Here is a 15,210-nt window from a genome sequence, read left to right as displayed (position 1 = left end):
CAGCCATTTCTTGGAATACAATGTCAGGAAGACAAGACCAAGAGGTAAACCAAGCAGACAAGGGCACTAAAAGCAAGCAAAAAAGCTTTCTGATCCTCTCTGGAATCCGAATGCCTCAATCCTGAGAGCTTCTAGAACCTTTTATGTATTGAACTCAGGAAGAGTCGGATCATCCCCAACTGCAGTTTGTTGCATGTCAAAGTTTCAACTCTCTCCTACTTACAAAGTAATTCATAAATCTGAAGCACATCATCGCTTTCTATTTTTTTAATGAAGTAGACGCAGATAAAAACAACAGATAGCAAATTTTCCTGCTATTGAGGGTCCCTCTTAGTTTTAACCATCACTTCTGGGCCAATCCCTAGTTTCTACCTTAGTGATCAGGTGAAAGACGCCCCAGTAGTTGTCATTCTCCGTCTCCTCTTGAGGTTAAGGGGCATCACTCTCTGAGCGTGGAGAAAGGCTCGCTTGGGAGAAGTCCTCCCTGCTGTCACCCACACCACGGAGAACCGCATGCCTCCTGCCAGGCCTCGCTTTGAAGCATGGCTCCTCCTCAGCAGACAGGTCAGATTCTCACTTACAGATCTTGCTCAGGATCAAGGGCAAAAGTCTCCCTCCCCTCCCTGGGTCTTCTGCTGAGGCACAACAAGCCCTCGCCCCATTTCTGAGGATAATGCCAAGCCTCTAAGGAGACCAAAGGCCAATCAGCCTCTTTGAAAAGCAATATTCCAAAATGCTGGCTGGTTGCTCACAATGTCAGTCTCACTTCTATCCAGAATGATGAATAGTTTCTCACAAAGAAATGTTCATCTAAAGGCAGATTCACAATTGCCGGGAAGACCCCACATGGCGTCAACTGTTGCTATGAAATTAATTTCCTGGCTACTCACCTGCCTGAACTGCCCCGAGTACATCTTAAATTTGTTGAACTGAGATTCATCTTCTTGAAGAAATTCTCTGATGGACTGAATTAGCTGGATGTTCCGTTGCTGGAAGTTTTCCAGGATCAGATAGGGTCCCTGACAGAGTTTGGGCCTGTTTTCAGAAAAAGAAAAACATAGCTATCTATACTGAGAAGCACCAGGTGATCTATTGCTGTTGTTCTTTGAAGCTGTCATGAATACCCCAGCCAGAAATTCCTAAACCAGATGCCAGAGCCCAGAATCCAGGATTCCTAGAGGTGGAAGAGGCCACCACTTGCCCAGGGCCAGAATCCAAGCATCTCAGATAGATGCCTGTCCAAAGAGCCACACAGCTGGCACTCTTGTCAATGTTCTGCTGCAAGGGGCCCTCCTTCGGGGAGGAGGGGGGGCTCAGGATTCTGTTGTGCCAGAGTTCCTTCTCTGCAATATCTCCCCCCCCGCCCTCGGTTGTCACAGATCCCTCTAATCCATTATAAGAAAGGGAAAGGCTGCTTCATAAAATAAGACCAGATACTGGCTTGATTTTAATGACCTGTATCCTCACTGTAAAATGTGACAAAAACAGGCACAAGAAGTTAGAGCTATGGCAAATTTGAAACTCAAATAGTGACAGCAAGGAAGCCCTGGGGCACTTGTCCACAAGCTCATGCACTGCTGTCACATATCTCCCGAAAAACTATGGATTTGTTTCGAGGAGGTGCCAATTGGTACATCATGGTATGTAGACCTAGAGAGCGAGAAACTCTCTGCAGGTGACAGAAGTTGCTTAACTGTCTGAGCTTGGAAGCAAAGCAAATTGGTATTTGGATGGGAGACCACAAAGAAATTCTAAGGCTACAGGCTATGACCAGGAAGTTGTAGAAGGCTGCAATGGCGTGCTGTTGACAAAATTATTATTATTATTTCTTTTATTCATTAAACAAGAAACTCAAGTGAACATTTAAAGATGTGTCACAAATACCACTGACTGGTGCTAATGGTTGATACAGTTTCCTGGCAGCGTCCTAAGTATCAACCAAGTACCTTCTTAAAATATAAGATGTTCCGAGTAGCACAGTTTTTTGCAGTTCCACTGGTGTTATTGCAGGAAGCTGCAATTTGTTGATGTATCTTATAAAATTTTTGGACATGGTGCCAAGTGCCCCGATGACAATGGGTATCACTGTTACATGCTTCATCCATAGCCACATAGTTTTGATGGCCAAGTTGCGATATTTCGTGATTTTTTTCCTAGTTATTTTTCTTTGACTCTGTCATCTCCTGGTACAGCGATATCAATAAACTGTACACTTTGGCCCTCTACAACTGTGATATCTGGCATGTTGTGTTCCAAATGATGATCTGTTTGTATTTGAAAGTCCCACAAGATCTTCACCACCTCAATTTCGGTAACTTTTTCCACTTTGTGTTCCCATGACTTTTTGGATACGGGTAAGTCATATTTTTTACATAATGACCAGTGGATTAATTTAGCAACTCAGTTGTGTCTAGCTTTGTACTCACTTTGTGCAATTTTGCTGCATTCACATATTAAATGTGAAACAGTTTTGACTTTGTTGTTGCAAAGTCAGCAGCTTGGATTGTCAGTGGATTTTTGTATCTTTGCTTTCATGGCATTCGTTTATAGTGCTTGTTCTTGAGCAGCCAGTATTAAACCTTCTGTTTCTTTCTTGATGGTTCCAATCTTAAACCATGTCCACGAGTTTTCCAGACAGGTGTTAATCCAGCTGTGGAGTAATGAGTCGAATGCCTTCTTGTAATCAATGCACGCCATGTTTAAATTTGTTTTTCTTTGTTTTGCATTTTTTAGTTCCATTTTGTCAATGAGCAGCTGATTTTTTGTTCCTCTTGATTTTTTATAATTTCCTTTTTGTTCTACTGGATACAAGCTGTTTGCCATCAGATGATTGAATACCTAATTTGCCAGTATTATTGTAAAAAGTTTGAACGTTGTTGGCAGACAATTAATTGAGAGATAGTTGCTTGGTTCTGTGCCCTTTTCTGGATCTTTCATTATCAAGTATGTTCGACCAGCTGTTAACCATTCTTCACTTGTTGTATTTTGAAGCATTTGATCAAATTGAGGGGCCATGCGATGATGGAGGCTGATCAGGTGTTTCCATGCAGTTCGTCCAGGCCAGGTGCACTCCAGTTCTTCACCTTCTTAGCTTGTTTTGCAACCATGTCAGTTTATATTATATTTCCCATTTTGTTTCGTGTTGTTTGTTATTGAATAGCTTTGATCCAGGAGGCAGTTTTGTTGTGTTCCACTGGGTTTTCCCCACAGTTCTTTCCAAAAGTTCTAAGTTTTTTCTTTACCTGGATGAACATTAGTTTTCATCAAGGGATCGATAAAAGAAGTGTTGGTTTCTTCTGAACTGGACATTTTCATGATATTGTTTTATTTGTTCTTCCTATCTTTCAATTTTTTTGTTGTTGCTATTACACATTGCTTTAGTTTTTCCATGATTTCTGTTATTGTTTTTTCCTCCAGGTTGTATTTTTTGTGTAAACAATTTTTCAGCTTTTTGTTCTTTAGTTTTCCTCCTTTCAAATACTTCAGATTGCTGACATCCCCTTGTAGTTTTTTTAATTTTATTTTCAAGTCAAATTTTCCACTTTGGTGTTCCAGTGGGTTTCTTTTTTGACTTTTTATAATCCAATTCTGCAGTTATAATGGTGGCTGTGCTATACACCAGTTGATTGCTTTCATATAGTGTGCTGGATAATTATAATTATTATTATAAATTACTCTATTCTTAAAAAATCTGAGATCTGTCCATGCAGTCCTCAAAATTCAAGGAAGCCTCCTTGCTCCCTTATCATTTTTGATATTTTTTGAAATTGAATAAAGAGGTTGCAAAATATTAACAGCAGCTGTTTAAGCTGCTAAGTATAAATACAAAACAGACAAGCATAAAGATAATCTCTGCAACCTTGAGCAGAAAAGCCAGACTGATCCTTCTGGGGAGAGCCTCTCCCCAGTCCCCAAAGGCCTTCCTTCCTGGCCCCATGGCCCGAGGCCGAGAAAACTGGCCCTGGAGCCATTCAGGAGGGGCAGAAAGCACCAGTTACCCAGAAGGGCTACTCTTACACTTACTCTTTCACTGAAGCTGGGGCATTTTCTGAAGTACTGGTGGTTGGAATAGGAGTGAAGCCAGGGGGTGGTTTACTAGGAGGCACCGACAGCCCAGGAGGGGGTGGGGGGCTATTAAGTAGCACCACAGAATTGAAACCTAGAAAACAGGAGGAAGTGAGACAGCAGTTAGAGCAGGCACTGACAGCCCCCGCAGGTCCCTGTTGTTAACCACTCTCGCTCTTGTTGCGTCTTCCCCCCCCCCCCCCACAATCCCTATCCCAATCCCATAAATCCAGTAAAGATTTTGTAAAGCAAAGAGGTGTAAGAAGCACATGCAATTCAGTGGTGGACAATGTCTGAGCTGAGATCCCAGAGTGGCTCCTGATAAAAAGATCCCAGGCGGAGGATCTGGAGGAGCAGAGGACCCGGAGTGAAGGGTCACAGCCTGGCCCAGCAGCTGCAGCCACTCCATGCCTGACCACTCTCAATGAGGAGAGTCGAGGAAAGGCCCAAATGTCCTCAACCCATCTTGCTTCCCAAAGCCAAATTCAACTGCCACGTTTTGCCCTCTTACAGCTCCCACCAGGCCTTTCCCCAAACCTAGGACCGAGGAGCACCTGCAGCCCTTACCTGGGGGTGGAGGCATGCGAGGTGGCCCGGTGTTCCCAAGGGCTGGAAAGTCTTCCTGAGGCAACAGGCATTGGCCACCTCCGGAGGGCTTCTTAAGGCCAGGAGGCTCTTTGGGAGCCCTGCAGGGCAGCGGGGGCTTTTCTGAGTGACCGTTCACCAGAGTGGCAGATGTGCTGAGAAGGTCAGGACCGGCAGTGACGGGCGAGGACTGCTCAGCATCGTCTACCTTCTCGAGAGAGTGGGGGGCAGCTGGCACTTCCTGCAAGACTGTTCTCAGCTTCTCAGTCCCAACTTTCTTCTTCTTACCCACTTTGGCAAAAGTCTGAGAGTTGGAAGCTGCCAGCAAGGAGGAGACGTCCACCATGGTCGGCGCACTACGGATCTCCTGGGTGGAAACGCTGCCGCTGCCGTCCTGAAAGTTACCAGGGATTGCCACTTTGCTCTTTTTGCTGGCTTTGCTGCTGCCGGGAGGGGGCCCTTTTCTGGCCGGCTGGCTGGCTGTGGCCGTCATTGCTCGGGCCATGTTCTTACTGGAGCCACCACTCCAGGCTGAGGCGAGGGTTGACACTGTCTTACTGCTGGGTCGTACTTTAGAGACCAAGGCAGGGAAGTCTTCCTCCTGAAATCCCGTCTTTTGGGCTGTAGCCATGTATGACAAGGGCAGAGAGGCAGAGACCACAGGCGGAGCAGAAGAGAAGGAAAGCCTGGGAAAGTCCTCTTCATCAAGCTTTACTGGCGCCAACTGAGATGAGCTGAAAGAGAAAGCACCGATGCAGGACAACCCCTCCCTCTGCACTCCTGAGGCAAAGGGCCCGGTTGGGGGGAGAGGAGAGAGGGGGCTCAGAGGGTAGAGAGCAGAAGGGCAGCCTAGAGCCAAGGACATTGATGGAAGGTTTCAAGGCAAACACTCCATGGGGGCTTTAAAAAGACACAATTGTTCAGAGGACAGCAATTTTAGCCTCTGGGGCAGCTCTGAAAGCACGAGAGGCCGAGTACATTCCCCCGCGGGAGAAGCAGCAGCAGCCTCACCATCGCTGGCAAGGCTAGAGCCACTGACCTTTGCCTCCCAATTCAGATCTGAAGCTTCAAGCTGTGAGGACCAAGCAAAGGACCATCACAACCGGAGAAGGGAGAGGAGTCTTGAAGTGGCCTCTGAAGACCGGAGTCTGACCCCTTTCTGCAAGGCCTTGCTCACATCTGTTGGGGAGAATCCCTGATCTTGTGGCCAGTTTATTTCTCCACGCTACCAAAGACTTACCTTGGCACAGAATTCATGTTTGGCGAGCCAATGGCAGGAAAGTCATCTTGGCTTAAGGCAGCCTTGGGAACCGCTTCCTTAGGAACTTGGGAAAAACAGAGAACACAATTTAACCAAAAGGCTACCGAGAACTCCAGCAAGACGGCAAGGCCATCACCTCGCCAACACGGAGAAGCCCAATGTCTGAGACAAAGCCCAGCGCGGATTTTGGGGGCGGAGCGAGGACTCACCTGGTTCTTCGGATGAAGGCTTCACCCCTCGCTTAGAGACTGTTGGCTCAGGATCTTTGGCATCTTCCTTCTTGGGGCGACAGCTGTCCCCTTTATCCTCCACCCTGTTTTTCTCTTCTTGCCTTTTGGCAGCTACTGAGGCCCGAACAGCTGCGGCAACATCCCGGTCTTCTTCTTCTCTGCAGAATTTTTCAAGCAAAACCAAGAGAGGTCAGAGAGGCATTTCCCATACTTCCCAGGAGGGGGACAAGCAATGCTAAGATATTGAGGGCAAGATGCAGGAAAGGCAGCCTGTTATGCGGAAGGAAGGGAGTGGATAACACCAAGAAGAAATTATAAACCCAGACATCTCCCCATCTTTGAATCCAGCTGGGAGACCTGACAACCGGATCCAATTGCTGCCCCCTCTAACAGGCAAAAGAAAAACGCCCTTTCTATCAACTTCTCATCACCTCCGGGACACAGATCAGCAGGCGCACCCCCATAATGAACCCTTTGCACAGAGAGTGAAATGAGCCTCCACAACATCCTCTGGCCAGAAGCCGTTCTATAATATCTACCACTAGGGATCCCCCAGTCACCATGGAAAGCTGCTGTGGCCACATGCACCTGAAATGCAGGCTCAAGCCCAGCCCAAACTCCAAGGACTGGGGGAGGGTGGATAGGAAGGAGCTGTGATGATGACCCTGAAGCTGATTCTGCTGGCAGTTCTCCAGAGTGACTCAATCCAGCTGCTTAGATGAGCAGGAGCCTGATCCCAGGGGACTACAGTCCCATAGTATGCTCCTCTCTGCATGGAGCGTAGCAAAGGCCCTTCATAGGTCTCACCTGACAGGGTCAGTCCTGGCCCAGCAACAGCTGCCCAGCAATAGCCCACTAAAAACAACTATCTCATTTAGATTGTGTGCCTGCACCTGTCACTCTCATCCTGGACCAGTTGTCACAAGAAACCCTAACCCTCCCCCCACATCCCATCAACCTTTATCTAGCACCCGTTTAGCCTTGGCCCTTTGTTGACTAAATTCTTGTGAACAAGAACAAGAAGCAAACAAGAAGAGCTAGCCAAAACATGGGCAACTGTGCAGGCAGAAGCTACGGGTGGCTTTTCCTGGGCAAAGGCTGCAGAGCCCAGAAGTAGCAGGCAGAACATCAGGCTCAGGGCAGGTTTTGCCCCGAATATGGCCAGAAACTGGAAGGGGAAACTATCATTTAAAGCAGGTTTTCCATTAAAGCAAACATTGCTGTAGGTTAACATGGAGCACAAGGCAAAAACAAAAAGGATAAAATGGATGATGCCATGAGAAGTGAGAAGGGTTTACTGCAAGCTTCTTCTATGCTGGCCTCTCTGTGCAGCTCCTGGCCTGGCTCCGAGGGCCTCCTGAAGGCCAGCAGGTCCTTCCCAGTCCCGGCCCACCTGAAGGAAAGCCCCCAAACAATCACCACTGCTCTTACCTCTTGTATCGCCAGCTGCCTCTCCTGTTCTGCTGCCCACCTCGGGATCCTGACCTGCTTCCTCTCATCTGCCTGTTATATCGATCAACTTCATCGTAGTCTTCACCACTCACAACCCCTGGAACATAAACACAACAGTAAAACCATCTCAAAAAAGAAAGCTGGATTCTGGGCTTGCCCTACATGCAAATCAAATGAGTTAACATACTGTCTTTATTCTAGTCGGAGGGTTAGCGCAGGAGATATCGGCATCCTGGCACCCTCAATATCACCAGGCAAACCCTTCATCCCATCAGGATGGAAACAGGAACTTTTGGAATACTACAGACTGGGTTCCACTTATGACCATTTGTTTAGTGCTGGTTCAAAGCCATGAGGGCCCTGGAAAAATACGCCTTTCGGTCTGAACTTGCATACAGGACAGCTCTGGAGTGCCAGGATCGCACTTTGGACGCTTGGCAATGGCTCACATTTACATCCAGTTGCAGCACGATTGCAACTTGCAACTTTTTTTTGCTGATCTCTGGTATAAAACTCATTGGGGAAGCTGGATATGCTTAACAATGACAAGATTCACTTACTAACGGCCATAAACATTGTCATAAAATTGGTTCCCACTAGTGACCACAACTACTTATGATGGGAATTCTGATCCCAACTGTGGTCATAAGTGGAGGACTTATGAGCAAAGATTTGGGGGGGAAATGGCATTTTTCACTACTATGAGAAAGTAGAGTTCTCGAGGGAATGGTGAGAGAGTAAAGAGCCCGCCAGAAAAACCATGATGCCCAGCCGTGCCCAAAGGGACCCTTCCGCCGGAGACTCCCTGCCCTCGCTCCCTCCCGGCCTACCCTCGTTTCTCCGCTGGTGTCTCGGGGCATAGTTGAACTGCAGGTCAATCTGCCGATTCTGCCTGGCTTCAGCCCGGTTTTTGCTGTGACAAGCTGTCTTGTGGGCTTTGTAGTCGATTTCAGTCCGAAAGGCATGGGTGAACTGCTCAGTGCTGCACCGACCTTCTTCGCAGAGGAAGTGCTTCTCCCGGAAGTGTTCACGGAGGTACTCATAATCACTGCGAGAGAGAGATACAGCCCATGGGTGCTTGTGGGCTCCTCCACACTGGTCTTAGATGGAGGCAGTGACAGAAAGGGAGATCACCCTGAAGTTATTCCACTGTGCCAGTTTCTGAAACCATCTTGCAACCTCAGGAATGTATTTTCAGTACAAATCTTAAAATGCTCGCCTTTTCATAGGTATTTTTTTACCACAGAAGACAGGTAGTCCAACCCCAACCTCCCTCCTATGCAGGATCTGCTAAATCCACAGACTACACCTATGGTGCATAAAGCTTCCTAAAGTGCTCCTCATAGGCCCAGTTTTCCAGTCACCTTCGGAGAAGCCCTTCTCTCAACTTGCTCGTTTGTCAGCTCTGAAAGACAGACCAGGCACAGAATTCCACGGGGAAACTGAGGGAGAACAGCAGAGTCCAGAAGAACAACTGCTTCCCATTACAGTGGAATCTCTGGTTAACGACCGTAATCAGTTTCAGGACTTTGGTCGCAACCTGATTTGATTGTGACTGGAAACAAGATTGGCTGCGCATATGTGTACAAAAAAATAATAATGGTGCAGCAGGGGAAATTGCTGCGGTGGTGTTTGATCGCCACCCAATGATGTGTTTGCAACCAGTGAAACATTTAGCGAATTTTTGGGTTGGCAGCCGATTTGGTCATGGTCAGAAGCATTTGTGACCAGAGGTTCTACTGCATCCAGATTCTAAGTTTCTGTTAATACAGAATCTCAAGGCAGCCACACCACACCACTGCCTCTCCTTCAACCTGTGATCTGGTAGGACATCCAAATCCTTTTCCTGTGAATCTATAGTCTTGAATTAATTATTATTATTAATTATAATGGCACGTTATATATTCTGTTTCCTGTAAACTTCTGCTTATTACCGTCTTTCTCCCAAAAGACCACCCACCTTGAAAAGAAGCCCTATCACGATTTTGAGCAAATGCGATCAAATTAAGCCCCACCCACAAAATTAGCCCTAATTAAGACCCCGCCCACCCCAGGTTGCAGTGGTGGGGCGAGGCACATAGGTAGAAAATAAGCTAAGGTGGGGGTGGGGGGTTGGAGCTGTCCTCCTTACCAGGCCTCACACACCGACACCTGCCTTACCTTCTTCTGTGGCCACTTGCCGCCACTCGCATGCATTATCCTGGCCTCCGTTTCGGCTTCCAATGCCTAGCAGAAGGCCAAGAAGCAGCCAATAGTAGAGCTCCATTATCAAAGGTGATGCATGCAAGCAGCCGCAGAAGAAGTCGGCCAGCCGCAAGCTCCTGTCGGTGCCACCGGTGCGAGGTGCGTCAATAATTATAACCCTCCAAAAAGAAGGCCTAGCCATTTTTTCGGGGGGTCAAAAGGAACACGGTAGCTTTCAAATTTTAAAGAACTGCCGTCTCTCCAGAGAATATTGAAAATTAGCCAGATTAACAGCATAATGAGTAAGCAAATCAAAGAAGGGAAATAATGAGCCTAGCTTGACTACCAAGGCAGGGCAAGGACTTCCTCTTGTGAGCTACTCTTGTCTCTCTCTCACCCAGCAGCAGCTCAGAAGGATCCTGCAAACTATTCCAGAGTCAAAGATGCAATGAGAGGAACTACTATGATAACCCTGCCCCAACCAGCATTGTAGGCAAGAATAATAGCGAGTTCACATAGCTAAAGTCTTCCCAGGCTGGGGAAGATTGTACTGGTGATGGAATAGCCCTGGCCCATCCCAGGCCTTCCAACGGAAGAGGCCTGCTGCGGATCCTATCAGCCCAGGAATGAAGACTCTCTTCCACATGGAGACATTCTGCTGACGGGAGTGAGGTCAACCCACCACCCTGAATACCTGGCTCTGCCGGCTGGCCTGGGTGCCAATGGAGACACGTCAGGCTGGAAGTGGGGACAGAAGGTACCACTCCTGTTCCATGGGAGCCCCTGGGGTTGCTTTTACTCCTTTTACTCTATGTATGTCTTGTAATTTTAGCTATTTCCGTATTTCTAACTGAATGTTATGTTATTCTACTGCATTGTAACCTGCCCAGAGTTGCTCTCGACAGACGGCATACACATTTCATAAATAAAATAAATGTAGCATCCCAGACCTACTATACCCCATCTGCCAAAGGAACCAGCCACCTGTATCAAGGCCCTACTATAAGCAGAGAAGATGGTCCTGATGGAAATACACAGGACCCGTTACTTAGGCAGAAGTTACTGAAATATTTTCAAAGTCCAGGACGAGACAACACACGGAGGAAGTGACTCAGGCAGGCACCTTTAAATCACAGGAGGAGGAGGAACTACAGCACCAAGATTGCTGTCAGCCTCACTTAGGAAATCAACTCCACCAGAAGGCTAAATCTCTTGTTTATTGAGACTGGCTCAATAAATATGGCAAATATTACAAGACTGATTATGCTGTGCCTCCTTCTCCTTTCTAGAGTTCAGTGCATTAGGGAGGCAGCTGTCTCTTCTTTCTTACTTTCTAGCGTCAATCTTGGGGGTCAGCTGGAGTCACAGACCTGTAATATTCTTGAGCTCCATCAGAATCACAGAAGTGGCAGAAATAGTGGTCTCTCCTCAGGTGCTTTAGTAACTCATCATTATCCAAATATCGCTCGTCACAAAATTTACACAAGGGGTGCCCCCGGTGAGATGTGTCGTCGGGATCTCCATGGATTCTGTGCCGAGCAAGATCCTTGCGGGAATACCACTTGCGCTCGTATGTAAAGATCTGGAAGGTTAAGAGGGAACGGCCTTCATGTTTTCAGTAGAAACGGATCCCCCCTCAGCCCCTCCCCACTGCCTCACTCCCCCCCGCCTGCCTCACTCCCCCCCCCCCGCTTGCCTTCAGGTGCTTCACGCAGAGCTTGCAGCAAAAGAGCTCGTGCTGCTTCCTCATGTGCTGCTCCAGCTCCACAATGGTGGGAAAAGCCCGGGAGTCCGTGCACAGAGGGCATTCGTGTTGCAGGAGTTTCCTAGAGGGGAAAAACACACATGAGGGACAAGAACCACATGCTGCAGGATGCTTCAGCCACTGATACCAGTTCTCACACAGGGGCATCTTTCCCTCTGCGTGAACGCTTGCGTTTCTCCTTCCTTCCTTCCTTTCTTTCCTAGGGTGTGAGTATGTTTATTAAATGAATACATAAATGAAAGCTTTTGCATACAAAAGCTAAGTAAGTTTATTTTGCATTTTTTTTCACAATGCAAGAGCAGCTTCCGCTCAGTTTGTTAGTTGCCCCTGACTCCTAAACACACTGACAAAAAGGCTAGTAGCCAGAGGGACGGGTGGAAGTTTCAATGTAAACATGGAATATTTCACATTTGAAAGCAAAAGTATTTGTTGGAATTCTTGTATAAGTACGTTATCTTTTTCTTAATCATACTAATTGGAGAGACGTGTTTCTTGATCATTTCCAGACTAAGAGTTGCTACAGGTCCTGGCAAGCGCTGCCCAGAGCATCTCCTGGAAAATTCATTCATTCCATCCAGTCTCCAGACAATTTTCAAATGTGGCTGGTATGAAAATCATTGTCGTTCCTTTGCTGACCAGCCAGTGTGCCTGTATTACCCTAAGAAAGGAAGCTACAGAATATTTACCTATAGAGAGCATAAATCTTTCCATCAGTAAAATAGATGTCATATTTCTTCTCATGTTGTAACTGGCTGAGTATGATTGTTGAAAAGGCTGGCAGCTTCTTCCCAAAAACCACCTGTGGGGAGAGAAGCAGGAAGAGGTAAGGAACACAGAATGTCCAGGTCCCAAACAGCTTGCGGCACAAGGAGGCTCCAGAGGGCACCTCTGAGAGAGAATTAATATTTCCAAGAGAGATCATCATCCAGAGGAAGAATATAGGGAACTCAAATCCCTAATAATTGCCATCCTAATCTATCCTGCACATTGCGGGAGGAAAAACAAAACTGAACAGGCTCACAGTACACATTTCTCTCAAGAGGCCCAGAAGAATAGAAGTGGTGGTCTCACTGGGCTTAGCTATTTAATACACAGGCACCTTGAAAAGTTCAACTTTGGATTTCAGTGAATTAGAGGTTTGTCTCATGGCTGCAATAAGGTTAAATGTGGGCAGTCGTTGTTGAAAAAGCACAGAGCAAATAAGTTCTCACACTTTCCAGCAACATATGGGAAAACTGCCACTAACAGCATAGAATAACCTAGTTGGAAGGGACCTTGGAGGTCTTTCTAGTCCAGTCCCTTGCTCAAGTAGGAGAAATGGCTGTCCAGTCTCTTCTTAAAAACCTCCAGTTCTTCTGAAGGCAACCCCTTCCACTGATTAATTGTTCTCACAATTAATTAATGAATCTCACAAGTAATTGTTAGGAAATTTCTCCTTAGTTTCCATCCATTGATTCTTGTCCTGCTTTCAGGTGTTTTGGAGAATAAGGGGCTGCCTCTTCTTTGTGGCAGCCCCTCAAATACTGGAAGACTGCTATCATGTCACCCCTTGTCCTTCTTTTCACTAGACAGACCCAATCCCTGAAACTCTTCTTCATATGTTTTAGCCTCCATCCCCTTAATTATCGTTGTTGCTCTTCCTTGCACACTTTCTGGAATCTCAACATCTTTTTTATATTGTGGTGACCAAAACTGGACACAGTGTTCCAAGTGTGGTCTTACCAAGACCTTATAAAGCGATACTACTGCTTCTTATGTTCTTGATGTTATCCCTCTGTCTTCAAGGCTGGGAGCGTGAGAATGGAAGTTTCTTTTTGAGCTCTTCTCTACCGGAAATAGAAAAGATGTAATCACTTTCTATTTCCCACCCTCTGATTCCAAGCACTTTTCTTGATGAAGACCTGGAGAGTGACTCATTCCTGCCTTTTGTGCAAAGGAACCGTCCATGTTTCCATCACGTGGAAAGGCAGAGGACAATTCTACTTCTTGGAGAAAGGCCACTCTGCAGGCAACTTTCCCATTTGCCTTCTGCAACAGATTTTGTGGAAGGAATGGATACCCTGCCTGGCCCTAACAGATGTGAGGTTGTGTGGGTTGTATGCAGCCCACTCCCTTATAATCTCATTTTCCCAAAACTGTGTTGCCCCCCCCCCAACATTAAATTATGATTTAGAGAATTCATGAATGTCCCCCAGCAGTTCCCTTCACCTCGGCCTCAGAACTGTCCTGAATAAATCCAGCCACAAGCAGGCCAAGATGAGTCCACAAGGCAATGGCAGGTAGTCCATAAAACAATAGACAGTTGCTCCAACAAGTCCACCAAACAAACTTAAATCCACCAGGCAAAACCAAAAGGACATCCACAAGAGCTCAGTTGGCAAGAGAAGTTCAATCTCCAAGGCACTAAGTCAGGCAGGAATAAACACACAGCGCGATAAACCCAACATGTTGTTCCCAGCAATGCCTCCCTCTGCCCACCGCGATAAATAGCTTTCCGATGTAGCCCATCAAGATGGGCAGGGCTGCACTGGAGTAATCTGGCAAATCTCTGTTGCCCTTGTCTTTTCTCTGCCCTGTATGCTCTCGGATCCACCATGGAAGGCAGCTCCACTTCCTCCTCCTCTTCACTGACCTGCAAGCTGTCCCCAGCCGAATCCTCCTGTGAAGTGTCCCACAAATCTCTTTCAACTGGCAGTTACAGAGTCATTAATTAACCCAGTTCTTGATGTGCCAGGAATGAGCTCATCCTCCCTCCAAGGAAGAGTCAGAGGAATTATCCAAGGGAGAGAATCACACTAACTCAATGAAGACTCATACACCTCAGGTTAGCAACAACAAAAATCATATAACAACCGCACTCAACGTGTAGTCCTCAATGGAACTGCATCTAGCAATAGCAATAGCAGTAGACTTATATACCGCTTCATAGGCCTTTCAGGCCTCTCTAAGCGGTTTACAGAGAGTCAGCATATTGCCCCCAACAATCTGGGTCCTCATTTTACCCACCTCGGAAGGATGGAAGGCTGAGTCAACCCTGAGCCGGTGAGATTTGAACCGCTGACCTGCTGATCTAGCAGTAGCCTGCAGTGCTGCATTTAACCACTGCGCCACCTTGGCTCTTTTATCTACATGGAGGGAAGTATGCAGTGGAGTACCCCAAGGCTCTGTTTTAGGCCCAGTACTCTTCAACATCTTCATCAATGACTTGGATGAGGGAATAAATGGGGAACTCATCAAACTTGCAGATGACACCAAGCTGGCAGCCACCACTCCAGAAGACAAGCCTAAGATACAGAAGGATCTTGACAAACTTGAACATTGGGCACTATCTAATAAAATGAAATTCAATGGTGAAAAAAGTAAGGTTCTACATTTAGGCAACAAAAGCGAAATGCACAGGTACAGTATAGGTGGTATCTTGCTCAATAGTAGTAACTGTGAGAGGGATCTTGGAGTCCCAGTGGACAACCATTTAAATATGAGCCAGCATTGTGCAGCAGCTGCCAAAAAAAGCCAACACAGTTCTAGGCTGCATAAACAGAGGGATAGAATCAAGATCATGTGAAGTGTTAATACCACTTTATAAGGCCTTGGTAAGGCCACACTTGGAATACTGCATTCAGTTTTGGTCACCACGATGTAGAAAAGATGCGGAGACTCTAGAAAGA

General features: G+C 46.7%; 1 protein-coding gene across 1 annotated transcript in view; it reads right to left on the bottom strand.

The window, feature by feature from the left end:
* ZNF598 (zinc finger protein 598) overlaps nucleotides 1–15,210 on the bottom strand; it is a 30,024-nt gene that overhangs the window by 3,420 nt on the left and 11,394 nt on the right. The window contains exons 2-11 of the mRNA XM_032230184.1: nucleotides 12,229–12,341; nucleotides 11,474–11,603; nucleotides 11,148–11,359; nucleotides 8,424–8,641; nucleotides 7,573–7,690; nucleotides 6,121–6,299; nucleotides 5,891–5,975; nucleotides 4,633–5,384; nucleotides 4,024–4,159; nucleotides 891–1,035 (exon numbers count right to left, since the gene is read on the bottom strand). Coding sequence (XP_032086075.1) covers nucleotides 891–1,035; nucleotides 4,024–4,159; nucleotides 4,633–5,384; nucleotides 5,891–5,975; nucleotides 6,121–6,299; nucleotides 7,573–7,690; nucleotides 8,424–8,641; nucleotides 11,148–11,359; nucleotides 11,474–11,603; nucleotides 12,229–12,341 — 2,088 coding nt within the window. The remainder of the gene's footprint in view (nucleotides 1–890; nucleotides 1,036–4,023; nucleotides 4,160–4,632; nucleotides 5,385–5,890; nucleotides 5,976–6,120; nucleotides 6,300–7,572; nucleotides 7,691–8,423; nucleotides 8,642–11,147; nucleotides 11,360–11,473; nucleotides 11,604–12,228; nucleotides 12,342–15,210) is intronic.

This window comes from Thamnophis elegans, chromosome 14 (genome assembly GCF_009769535.1).
Source record: "Thamnophis elegans isolate rThaEle1 chromosome 14, rThaEle1.pri, whole genome shotgun sequence".
Classification (NCBI taxonomy): domain Eukaryota; kingdom Metazoa; phylum Chordata; class Lepidosauria; order Squamata; family Colubridae; genus Thamnophis; species Thamnophis elegans.
This window is presented reverse-complemented; position numbering and strand designations above follow the sequence as displayed.